General features: G+C 31.8%; 2 protein-coding genes across 2 annotated transcripts in view; one reads left to right on the top strand and one right to left on the bottom strand.

Moving 5' to 3' along the window:
* Positions 1-971: 971 nt before the first annotated feature.
* The window catches only part of LOC133201479 (cytoplasmic tRNA 2-thiolation protein 1-like), a 319,235-nt gene continuing 306,193 nt past the window's right edge, over positions 972-14,013 (top strand). The window contains exon 1 of the mRNA XM_061337281.1: positions 972-982. The gene's annotated coding sequence lies outside the window, so the exon portion shown is untranslated. The remainder of the gene's footprint in view (positions 983-14,013) is intronic.
* LOC133201457 (uncharacterized) lies at positions 7,627-9,573 on the bottom strand. Its single transcript, XM_061337260.1, has one exon. It carries the CDS (start codon positions 9,571-9,573, stop codon positions 7,627-7,629), a length of 1,947 nt encoding a protein of 648 aa, XP_061193244.1.

Here is a 14,013-nt window from a genome sequence, read left to right as displayed (position 1 = left end):
GGATGAAACCTACAGTGCCTTCGTATTAATCGATAGGGGACGAAAAAGTATACATCTATTGTTTTTTTTTTTTTTTATTCCTCTTTCCATTTTGTTTCTTCTCTTTTCGTAGTTATTTAACATGCAGCTACCGATCTGCACAAACGAAAACACAGCATCAATTTATTAAGTTATAATGGTCATCTTGTGTAATTTATTTGTCTGTCTAATTCATGTTATGCATTTATTAACAGCAATTTTTTTTAACTCTAAATCATCTCAATTGCAAATAAAACTTTTATTTCATTTTCTATGAAAAATTGGAAAAAATTCTAATAAAATAATTAAGAGCTAATATCGGCCTTTCAATGCTGAAATCATAATGTAAAAGGGATGTCTTAAAGATCTATGAAATAAAATTTTGATGTAGCATTCCTCCTTCAATGTAAAATATATCACAGCATATTACACAGCATATCAAAGCAGTACTTCCATTCTCCATCTTCTTATTTTGTCCGTATTGTGATCATGCATTTTGAGAGTATGTATTTTTTTTCCTTTACAAAGATTTCTTTATAAGATAAAAAATTTACGGAAGCTGCTCTTTGTGTAAACATCACGAATTTGTACGTTAAGTGAAATGAGTTATCTTTCTTAAAGCGTATTATAATAATTTTTGCATGGATTGTCGGGTATGACTTAGTATTTTCAATTCATCTTTGTGGAAAAGGAAGGGGTTACATGTAAAACATTTATTCTGTAAAATAAGTTTGATTGAAAAAGAAAAATGGTATTTATACTATGTTATACTGCTATGATATTAAATTAAAATTTATACCAAGAATGGAAAAAAAAATGTTGATCATGATGCATGATAAATTTTCAACTTTATAACATAAGTAAAAAAAAAAAAAACAAAAAAACAAAAACAAAAACAAAAAAAAAAAAACAAAAACAAAACAAAAACAAAAACAAAAAAAAAAAAAAAAAAAAAAAAGATTGCGTTTTTCTGGAACAATCCTCGTAGATACGATTATTTTCAGTGGCGGACTCCAAAAAAAAAATATGTCAAAGTAAGCGTAAATCATAGTTTCGTCGAGAAAATATAAATATGTCTACTCGGTAGAACTCAGTTTTATCCAACAAAATCTCTAGATTCCAAGAGCTTCCGGGGACTTCGCCTCCTGTGCCTCCACCAGGCCTTCGCCCTGGACCCACTGGGGGCCTCAAAACTGCCCCCAGACCCCCTGTCTACCTTTTGCGCCCCTAACTTCAATTCCTGGATCCGTGCCTGATTCCTAGTTACAACATAAGAATTTGCTAAGCTACGATTTTTTTTCTGTAAAATTTGTTCTATTTGCTTTAAAATTATATCATACTTGTTGACATAAGAAGAAAATTTTCTAGCATTTGAAAGCAATTCTAATAGGATATGGAAACAAGTATTTCTTTTAAAGGAATGATCGGCATGGGTTCATAAAGTCAGTATTAGGGCCGCGAAACATTAACTGGCAAGATTGAAAATACACAATATTTGATGATAGGCAACGATATGGGCGAGTACAATTCGGAACGGACGTCTGAGAAAACACTGGACTGAAATTCAAGTTTGAAGTTGATTTATAATCAACCCAAGCAGTTTTCATATGCAAAGTGTTATTGTATGATCCAAAAGACGAAATAATTTCAATTCCCATAATGTTTGAAAATAATGTAAATCAGAATTTTCAATCCAATAATTTTAAAGACAAACGTTACAGTTACAGAAGATATAAATATATTCTTTCAGGGGACAGCCAATTGGTTCTAAGGTGGTAGTTGTAAATGTATTTCTGTTCATGGCTTCACAGATCAGAATACATTGTATATTTATGTCTATGATGACAAAAGATATTATTTTATTTCTTCTTCGCTGAAAAACGGTTGACAAGCAAAAACGGAAAAGGGAGAGGGCTTTCCAAACTGACAGATTTTCTGCTTGTTTCTAAGACCTAAACCCCCATTCCCACCCCCGAATTAAATGGTCGTCCTCTTATTATTTCTTTTCAAAAAAAACATTGGACAGAAAACTCAGATTTATGTAAATTTAAAACAACATGTATTCAAAAGTTGAAATTATTTATCTTCTTGGTCTATCACTAGCACTGAGCGTATGAGAGTAGCTGAGGTGGATTGAAAATAAATTTCAAACTAGAATTCTAATCCCATGTATTCTCAGACCCCCTCGCCTAATTGTATCCACCCATTTCATTGCTTTGACTGTAATAGATGGAAATGACGTAAGGTGCATATTTCCAATATTGCCAGTTAATGTTCTACGGTCTTAAAAACAAAATTCAATGTAAAACATAGTTTATCTATAGTTTCACTATTTGTGAATCTATGATTTACTACTCTTAACTATGGTTAACGAATATAAATTATAGTTTACAAATGAGAATCTATATTTAGTACGTTTCACACCTCGATCAAAGGGTTTTTGCAGCTACCAAATCACTTGGTACACTGCAATCCCAAGCTTCATGCAATCGTGTGAATAATCATAAAGGTAGTCCGACCCTCAAGATCTGAAAATCAGGCATTGAATAATTGAAAATGCTCACAAAAAAATGTCTCTGAATTCCCAAAGTAATGTGAATTTATCCATGGTAATTGTTCAAACTTCATCATTAAAGTTAGTCATATTATATAGAAAAATTAGTAAATCTCAAATAAATTTTCAGGAAATGCGAATAAAGACACCTACTATGCATTTTCTAATTGGAAATTGATCAACAAAAACATTGTAGGATAAAAAACTATTATAGGTATCCAGGCAATTGAAAAAAAATTGCATGATTTTATACTTATACAGTACTTTAGCTTCTTCTGTGTACTTCAATTATTTTATAATGCATAGCTTATAAAGTGTTTCCTACCGTTGCAAAACACCATAAATCATTTCTAATTTCATATCATGCTTATTAGCATTGGTATTTATATATAAGGCTAAATTTTTTACATACCTTTATAGGTAAAGATATCAAAATTTTTAGTTCTACTGGTCAGAGACCAGAAGAGCTTATGCGATAGTAAGGTGTCCGTCGTCCGTCCGCCTAGCTGTCTGTCTGTCCGTCTGTCTGTCTATAAACAATTTTTTAAAATGCTACTCCTCCTACAGTGTTGGTCTGATTTCAATATAACTTGGCAAACAAGTAGACTACACTAAGATACATAATTCTGTGTTGTTGCCATGGTTACTAAAAATAGAAATTTCTGTGAAATACATTCAAAATAATACTCCTACACTTTTGGACTGCTATCAATATAACTTGGCACACAAGTAGACTACGCTAAGATACATAATTATCTTTATCAATTTTTGGTTTCGATGAACGGTGTTGCCATGGTTATTAAAAATAGAAATTTCTGTGAAATACATTCAAAATAATACTCCACCTACAATTTTGGTCTGATTTCAATATAACTTGGCACACAAGTAGACTACACTACGATACATAGTTCTGTATATTGGTTTTTGATTTCGATGAACGGTGTTGCCATGGTTACTAAAAATAGAAATTTCTGTGAAGTACTTTCAGACACAAAGGGTTTAATTTCTCGAGTGAAACGTGTACTTAAGTATGTTGTTAAACTTTTCCCTGCCATTCGATTTGGTACCTCGCTTCGCTTGGCACCAAATCTCACGGTACTTGGGAAAAGTTTCCCAACAGATACTTATCAGCAAAATCTAATGTTAAAGTTTATTCACAGGCGATAACCTAGTTGTTTACTACCGTTAAATTTTCAATTCAATTCACTTTATTGACAATTACCATGTCGGCATACAGTCATGACATAAAACGAATTAACAAGAATAATACATACATATACAAAATGACAAATGTGAGTTGAACAAAATAATGTAGAGTATATTCACATATTTCTAAGTATTCATTGCTGACTTTCTTTTCTGGTGTCAAAGCACTTTTTCAAAAAACAACATATCCTTCTAGCAGTTGTAATATTTGTAGGATTGACAATTTTTCTAATGGGATTATCACTAGTATATGTGTTTACATTAAATATATCAGTATAATTGCATCTAAATTGGTCATACTTTGAACAGTATAGAACAAAATGTTTTTCATCTTCAATAAATAATTTACATGAATAGCATAAACGTTTTTCTCTAGGAATAGGGGGTTTACAATATCTGCCCGTTTCAATATACAATGGATGGGCACTGATCCTTAATTTTGTTAATACAGATCTAAAACTTTTCTTTAAAGGCAGCTTTAAATAACTTTGCAATTTGTATTCATTTTGAATTACAATTTTACTATAAAAAGCTAACTTTCCAGAGTTTGATTTGCTTATATTTTTCAGTTGTTCATGTATCTTGTTTTGGTAATGCTCTTGTAATTTGTTTTTCAAGGTTGTGTGAGAAATATCCAAAGAAGTGATATTTAATTTTTGTAGTAATGAAGACAGTTTTCTTTGCCAAGATATTCTAGATACAAGTTTTTTGTCTTCTTTAAATGCAGAAATCACTAAATAATTATTATAATCATGTTTGTTTTCCATTTCCTTAAGTCTCTTAAAATATTTAAACATATATTCATAACATAAATAGTACAAAGGAAAACGACCCAATTCACATAAAACAGCAAGATTTGATGCCTTTCTATGTACCCCTAGTATGTCTTTAAATATTAAGTGTTGTGTTTTTTCAAAAGGAAATTGGTCTGAAGACATTAAATCACATTTGAAGTCAGTTATCCATACTTCAGATCCATAAGTCATAATTGGTATTATCATTGACTGGTATAATTTTAACATAATTTCAGCTGAAAAATTAATGTTTGCAGGAAAATTTGATTTAATAGCATAATATGCTTTCCTAGCACGTTCTGATAGTTGTTCAGCTGCAAATTTCATTTTTCCATCAGATCTGAACACAACACCCAAATATTTATATTCATTCATTATGTTAATCATTTGGTGATTGTAATAAAATCTAAATGATGTTTCATCATCTGTTTTTCTTGAAAAAATCATAACATCTGTTTTATCCATATTAACACACAATTTCCAGTCTGAACAATATTTTCCTAAAACATCTATACAGTTTTGTAGACCAACTTCTGATTCTGATACAAGGACCAGATCATCAGCAAAAAACATATGATTTATTGGCATAGTATCTAGATATGCAGGATTTGTGCTTACATTTTTAAGATAATTCACAAAATCATCAACAAAGATATTGAAAAGTGTTGGACTTAAATTATCACCTTGTTTGACTCCTCTATTAGCTTTAAATTTTTCACTCATTTGATTGTCCTTTTTACAAGAATAGTATGTATTTGTATACATGTCTGTCAAAAGTTTGAGAAAGTTACCACCAATACCCTTTTCATTCAATTTGTATAAAAGTGCAGATCTCCACACAGTATCAAATGCTTTTGAAAAATCTACAAAGCACACATATAAATTCTGTTTCTTTGTATAAAGATATTTGTTTACAAGTGTTTTTAGTACAAATATATTGTCAGTGGTCCTATGACCTTTTCTAAATCCAGATTGATATTGACTTAGTAGGTTATTTGACTCAAGATAATTATCTAAGCGTTTCTGTAGAAGGCCTGTAAAAAGTTTTCCTAAACAACTTGTAACACTGAGACCCCTATAATTGTTTGTATTATTAGGATCACCATTTTTGTATAATGATGTTATAAGTGAAAGGTTCCATTCTTTGGGCATTTTTCCATTTTTAAGTAGAATATTAAACAGTTTTGTAAGGACAGGTAAAAGGGTAGTATTGTTTGTTTTAATAAACTCATTTAAAATTAAGTCAGGCCCAGCACTTTTACCATTTTTCAGCTTTAAAATGCTTTGTTCTATTTCATCTTGAGTAAACAAAAAGTCTAATGGATTTGGTTCAGTATTTAGTTCAGTGTACTTGTATTTCAAGCTCTCTTCATCAGTATATTGAATGTTCAGTAAGGATTTGTAGTGGTCAACGAATTCTGAAATTCCAATTGTTTCTGCATTAGTTTTCTTTGATTTATTTTCTTTTATCTTATTCCAAAATTTACTGGAGTTTTGTGGCGAAAGTGTGTTAATTTGTTCTGCAATACTATTGTAAAAATTAGATTTAAGACTTTTTCTTAGTTTATTATAATCTTTTCTACATTTTGCAAAGGCATGTTTTAGTTCACAGTTGTTTGGATATTTGTGTACTTTCTTCCCTAAATTTCTAACTTCTTTTCGTAGGAGTAAGCAATCTGTAGTCATCCATTTTGGTCTTTGTTTATTTTTTCGTTGTGATTTTGTAAATTTTGCAGGTTTAAATGGAACACTTTTATTAGCTGCATTAATTATAATACTTGATAGTTTATAAACGAGATCATTTGAATCATATGTGTTATCATCATATATTTGGTCAAGTAAATTATCCAACATTAGTATTTGATTTTTAGTTTCTTCCTCATTAATAGCTTCTGCATATTGGTTTTTACAAGTGCTTGACCAGAGATATTTCCCCTTCAAAGAGTGCATTTTATATTTTTCATTGCAAAACACATTTGTGTTCATATTAATACTTGCAGTTATAAGGCAATGATCTGATATTTCTGTAGGAGGTAATACATTAAAATGTTCAATTTTATGATACAACTGACTTGATGCCAACATATAGTCAACAGTGCTTGAACCATTAGAATTAAAAAATGTAAAATAGCCAAGTGAGTCACCAAGAAATCTTCCATTCAGGATGGATAATCTATATGTTTTGCAAATATCTGTAATTAGGTGTCCATGTAAATTTGATGTCTTATCAAGTTGGTTTCTGTTCACTGAAATGTCAGGTTCATATATGTATTCTGGTAGAGGGCAATCCAAAAATGTATCATTCAGTGTGTCATGTTGTATAAAATCTTGCAGCCCTCCTGTACGAGCATTAAAATCTCCACAAACAAAAATTTCTCCTTTGCTTCTATAGTTTGCAATTTCATTTTCTAAATTAGAAAATATTTCTTCCGATTTTGCCTTACTTACGTATGGTTTTATATAACAGAAGCAAAAATAATATGAATCAATATTCTGTTGTGATTTTGTATTTCGAGTGTTAATTTCAAGCCAAATGCTATTTTCACTTTGAAATACTTTTTTGAAGTGTTTGTATATTGTAGGTTTAATATATACATGTAATCCACCTGATGGTCTACCCCTTTTCTTTGTCTTTTTTGAGTTCAATACAAATGGTGGAGAAAATCCTGGAAGATTTCTTGTTGAATCCTTCAGCATTGTTTCAGCTAAACAAACAATATCATATTTTGTACAAAAGTTTCTTAAAAGATCATCATTTAACTTTTCATCACTGAGACCATGTACATTCCAGTATGCTATATTTAGCGATGACATTTCAAAATTATAAGAAAAATCAAGCTAACATTCTGACAGTGACATAAAAATATAAATGGCAGATACATATATCAAGTTTAGAACAACCATTTAAAACACAACCAGGTATATATTGACTACTCTTACTTCAGTTTTACAACACACAACCTGAGGAAAAGAGAAATAATAATAACAAGAGAGTATTATGACTTAGATAATGACTAGATTGAATGATTGGTATCATGCTGGTCTTCCATGTATCTACAAAAATTTCAACATCTGTTCTAGAAGTTCTCTCATTTGAGACTCCTTCGTTATTGGCTCTTGAACATTTTGGTTCCCCTGTGTTTTTTGTGGTTGATTTCGTTCAAGATGTTTATTCTGGTGCTTTCGTTCACTTGTGTTTAGGTGGTTCTTGAAATTATATTGTCTCCATTCTCCGCTTGTTTGCCATTGATCAATGCGGCGATGCTGTTTCCTTTGGTAATATTGTCTTTGATCATTTTGGTAATGTTCCCTTTTGTGATGCAGATGATTTTGTGATTCATGTTTTTGATATTGGTCATATGGTTTCATTCCTAGATGTGGATTCAGATGTTGCTTTATCATAATGACAAGATTTTTCCTTCCTATGTTACTAAAGTGCACTCCATCCCTTGTGTAATTTTGAGGATTTTCTGATGATATTTTGTTTATTTTGATGAAGTTTACACCATTTTCCTCACATAATTTCTGTAGTTCTCTGTTGGTCTCTGTAACTTTTTGGTTGTATGTACTGTCTCCATATCTTTCAAATATGGGTAGAATGTGAAGGACACAATTTGTTGGATTTTTAGTTATCATTTCTTTAAATCTGAGTGAGACATCTTCTGGGTTTTCGTTGGACAGGTCGTTACACCCAACTCCTATGATTAAGTGTTTTGGAAATGTTATACTCTGAATATGTTCCATTGCTCCCTTGATGTTCTTTTTTCCTGCACCCAGTACTGTTATTCTTAAATCTTTGTTCTTGTACATCCATTTTGGATCTAACCATTTTCCATGTGAGTCCATGATGACTTCAATAGGCAGATCTTGTTTCTTTTTTGGCATTTCACATGATATGTCTGACCTTGTTTGGTGCATTGCACCTGGTTCTTCAACATCAGTTGAGAGGGCTTCATATCTGTTTGCAGTTGGAATTAGACACTTAACACTGTTATTCTCTTCTAACATCACATTCATTTCATTGTCTTTCTCTTCATTTTTGTTTTCCTTCTGCTGCTCTTTCTCATTTTTGTTTTCTTTTTTGTCTTCTTTCAACCTGCTTATTTCTTTTTTGAGTTCCTTGATTTTCTCTTCCTTTTTTCCCATTTCTGCCAGTAAGTAGTTTATTTTATTTTCCAGTTCTTTATTTCTCGATTGAAGAACACTATGATTAATTTCGTTCTCTTGGCTATTTCTGGAAATGATTTCTTCCAAATTGTTTATTTTCTCCAAAAGATTGTTATTGAATACATCAATCTTTCTGTCCAAGGTGCTAAACCTTGAACAAATACCTGATTCTATGGTTTGCATATTATTTGGTGAGGCGACTGTGTTTGGAGAGATGATTCTTGGCGTTGAAAACGTTTTCTTATTACTACTAAGAAATGACTGGAATTCATCATATTCAGCTGACACGTCAAGTAGGTTTTTCACTTTTGTCTCAGAGTTGTCTTGTGTGGACATATTTTCCACAACAGATTTTAAGTGTGGAAATTCGTCATCTACCCAATGAAGGTAGTTGTTTCCCTGAACAGTGATCAAGTGGGTAGAAAAATATACATTGATAGTAATGATTTTTTCCATCTCCTCGCCTTCTATATCGACAGACAACAATCTAACTAGAACTTCATCGATTAATTCCTCACTTCCATCCTTCAATCTATCAATCCATTCACATTTGAATTCCTTTCTTTTACCAAACTGATAGTGATATCTGTAAGCTAAACATTTTAACCAGTTCATCAAACGGTTTTTGTCTTGTACCCTGAAGGACACCATTTTTGCATTTGGTTTGTATAGGTTTTTGTCTATATGCTCCAGCTCAGCATGAGCTGCTTTTCCAGTTGGAAGTTTTGGTACATCTGGGAATTGATAGTGTGCCGTATTTAGGACCGAGTCCCAATAAAACGAGTTCATGATCACCTCTTGGTCTGCTTTACTTATTTTACTGAAAACCGCCATTTTTTATTTTTGCCGCCGTTCGTGTACTAATTTTGTTTGTTTGTTTTCTCAATCCTTTTGGGTAATTTTCGCCATATGGGCAGTTTTTTCATTTACACTTAAGAAATATTCTATTTTCTGCTACATTTTAAATGTTGCCACTGTCATAATATCAGTTAATTTGACATTTTTAAAACTATTATTTACCACAGAATTTTTGGTGTGTTTCTTCGGAATCCCGATCCCGATTATTTTTTACCGTTAAATATAGTTTTACAGATGAAAACAATAATAGTTAACGAATTCTTAACTATAGTTTACGGTTCGTTAATCATAGTTTACAATCGGTAAACCATTTTATCAACTGTTAAACTATTAGTGTTAAACTATGACTGTCTAATTTTTGTGAATTTGTCGTGCCATACATGATTGTTTTTTTAAAATAATGAGATAGCTAGATATACGTATTATTGGCTAATACATGGCAATAAAAAAGGTGGATTACTATACCGTTTTATAACAAACATACCTGAAAATTACTTTCTATGCGGGCTATACTTTTATGCGACTCTGTTTTGTTTTGTTTTTTGAACAAGTCGACGAGCGAGATTGCCCAATTGTAGATATAAATTTCAATTTATATAATATAGATTCTTTTGTTATTCAACTTAAGGAAACGGGAAGTTGTTATTTATCTCCAAAGTTCAATAAATGCTAATTGTGTAACTCGGCAACTGAAGTAGCAGTAACCCCCATGAATCTGGTAACTACGCGTTTAAGTTAAATTTCCTTTCATTTACCACCATTAAATTGTTCGTTGTCATTTGCTGCGGGTCTGAAACAAGCCATCTTAATTCGAATCGCCTCGGACAAACGTATATATTATGGTTGCTGGCTTATGACTCGACAGCGATAACCTACCGCACCTGAAAGTCGCTACCGACCAACTTCATTCAAGAGTCACAAATTACACCGACCGGGAAATTTTATCTTTCAATTTGTTTAAGTGGGTTTTTAAGGATTTAGTCAATAGCCCAATATAGGCTTAAGTATGTGCAAAGAGATGTTTTAATCTTTGTCCCTTTTTAAATAAAGCATGATTTATATATCCAGTGTACAAGAAACTTTCATTTCTGAACAATTCTATATTCTGGCTTCTCTCTCTCTCTCTCTCTCTCTCTCTCTCTCTCTCTCTCTCTCTCTCTCTCTCTCAGCATGTTAATAAATGTATTTATGATTCATCAACTCAAAATGTATCTTTTACATCTAACTTTTTGAGGCACATTCTATTTCTTTCAGTTTAGAACTAAATATAAAGAATCTGGAAATTTACCCCTCAAATTAGACTACTTAGCATGACGGATTCAAAATGCATGACTGTACAACTCCTAGAATCAGTCTTCACACAAGTTTACATGTTTATATTTACATGGTCTTTCGAATTTACTAATTTGTCGAGTATTTGTGCATCTTAATCAGACCTCATAGGAATGTAGGAGATTATGACTGGAGAGATATGGCAAAAAGTGGGGAAAACTGAATTTTTAAAAATATCAGGTTAACGGGTAAATCTTTTATAAAAGATTTGAAAAAGTAAGCGAAATCTTATCTACAAACTATTGATACATGTATGTTTCAGTCTACCAATTTTTACATACATGTACAAACTACTTGTAGTAACTTTCTCTTCAACTGAAAAGGTTTAGTTGGAAAATATGATTTAAAAAAAAATAAAAGTTATAAGTATGGACTATTTTGTGTTGCACCTGCTCCTGACCTAATATATTTGCTTTTTCATTTCTCTATTTCATTCCAAATATTTCTACCACCCCAAACGTCATTATAAAGTACACCCCAGAACCAAAAAAGACAGATTTCCCTACATGTAGGAAAACTTTACACATTTCTAAATCACTCATTTCATATCATTTTTGCAAACATATCAAAACAATTCGCCAGGTGTTTCGCCTATAAACCGATAAATCAATTAAGAGTCCACACAGATTCAATTTTATGCGCCTTTTTTCGCGACTTCTTGCAGGTGTGAAATAGCGGGGTATTGTTTACCTTTCCTGATCCCAGTGCTCCGACGAAATCTTCAACTGATGACGTACCCTAACCTTTTTGACCTCGTGGAATGTTGCCTCGATTCACTGAAGAGTTCCGTTTGCTAGTGCCACCAAGAACTAATATTTTGAGGTAATCTACATTTGACCCCTATGGGTCAGGAATACTTCGGAGGACATCTATATATATCCACATGCTATGTCAACACTCTTGAACTACCAATATGAATTCCACTGTTGTTTAATATAATTTTATTAGCATGAATTTCTTGCGCTATATATGTGTTTCACCTTCCATTCTGCTTCCTGCTGTGTACATAAATTTATGAATTCATAGAATGAAAGGATTCAGCAAATATATATTTTGAGTTTCATACCTCATTTTTCTTTCTTAATTGATCCTTTAAAATATGCTTTTTGTCAGTAAATTTTAATATTGATATCGTCATGTATCTTCATAACCTTCAATATTTCAAATTTCCCAACGTCTGATTAATGTTTGTGATATCATATATAATTTTTTTTTTTTTTTGAAATCTTTACCTTTAGTAAAAACACTTTTATTTTCGAATCATTTTTATGTAGATACCATACATATCCCTTGATTGGTAAAATATCATTGGTAATTTTCAACGGAAAATAAAGATGTATTTAGTTTGAAAAAAAGTTCATTTCGTATGTTCTTGTCTTCATTATGCCTCAAGTCCTCAAATAAAAGCAACTGCTTCGAAGAAAGTACTTATTTTTTTTAAAAAGAAAATCTGCGTATATATTGAAATATAACGTGAAATCATCCTAGAAATGAACCGTTCTAATAAAAAGATGAAATTATATAAATTATTTGTATAGTTACTGTATATACAAGATGAGGTTAAAGGTTTCCGCAATTTATTTATACTAGTCATACATGTATTTGTTATTAATGTACAATATGGTTATTTCAAGACCAAAGTACTAGGTAAATCTGGACAATTATATTGAAGGGAATGTTTACCTTTCTTATGTTATTATTATTGTTGCCTGTGGAGCTGTTCTATAATACCTGGCCATAAGTGAGTCATAATTTTATTTTTCCACAATATACTTCATTGAAAAATGACATTTTCCTAAAATATCATTGCAGTGTTACTTGTTGCTCATTTTTTATGACTAAAATAGCATACAATGTAGAATTCTTTGCAGTTTCTTCACATTATTCCACATTATTTTATCTGTAGGCATTGCGGTGACATCACATGTCAAATGCAATTTAAAAATTTTACGTCTCTACTTTGTTAAGAAATCATAGTAATTTGAGGTTAGAAATTTTTTTCTATACGATTTAACAAACTTTTCTCAATGATTAGTGTATCATTTTGTTTAGCATTATAAGACAAGAAAATTTAAACTGTTCTGCATTATTCAGTTAAAAAATTATGGAAATTGGGCTAAAATTGGCGTCACATTAAGACTTTAAAAAAATTGTTGTCGTATGCGTGGCACAGTTTTTTTGTTTGTTTGTTTATTGTTTAACGTCCCTCTCGAGAATTTTTCACTCATATGGAGACGCCACCACTTGCCGGTGGAGAGCTGCAAATTTTGACCTATCCTCGGGACTCAAGGCCATTGAGCAGTGAAGGATCTTTTTTGTACCAGCACCTACTGAGACACGGGACCTCGGTTTCTACGGTCTCATCCGAAGGACCGGTCTCCACGTCCAACAGTAGGATTCGAACCCGCGATGTAAGGATCAGCTCCTTACTTCGCGACTCTAGAGCAGACTCTCTAACCACTGCGCCACGTGTCGCAGTAGGTGTTAGCACAAAAATGACCCCTCACTGCTCTATTGCCCTAAGTGCCGAGTATAGGTACATGTATAAAGTTGCAGCTCTCCACCAGCAAGTGGTGGCGTCTCCATATGAGTGAAAAATTCTCGAGAGGGACGTTGAACAAAAAACAAACAAAACAAAAAAGTGGTTTTTCAATGAAATATATAGTGTAAAAATGGAAGAATAATATACTGTAGATTTGAAGACTTTTTTCATGTGGAGGAAAAATAGCTGGCTTTTTTGATCAGCCAGTGAATTAATGTGTGAATTAGTATTATAAGACACAGACAGACATGACCATTATGTAAGCTTTAAAAAATACTTTTTTTCCTTTCAAGAACAATGAGTGAGATTTCTGCTTTAAATGACTTTTATTGGGGGTTTTTTCAGTTTATATTTTCCGAATATTTTTCCCTAAATTTGTTAGGAAAACCAAATGACGATACATGTACTATTTTCTGAAACATTTAAATTGTTTCAAATCAGATTTTAATGCTATCATAAAGAAATATCAATGGTCAACCGTTTCATGGCTCGCGTGACTTTATCTTTCTATTAATGTTTGATATTTGCTAGAAAATAAATCT

This window comes from Saccostrea echinata, unplaced genomic scaffold (assembly GCF_033153115.1).
Source record: "Saccostrea echinata isolate AGI-Se365-2 ecotype Australia unplaced genomic scaffold, CSIRO_AGI_Sech_v1 ptg000044l, whole genome shotgun sequence".
Lineage (NCBI taxonomy): Eukaryota > Metazoa > Mollusca > Bivalvia > Ostreida > Ostreidae > Saccostrea > Saccostrea echinata.
Note: the sequence above shows the minus strand (reverse complement) of the source record. Positions and strands in the feature narration are given on the sequence as shown.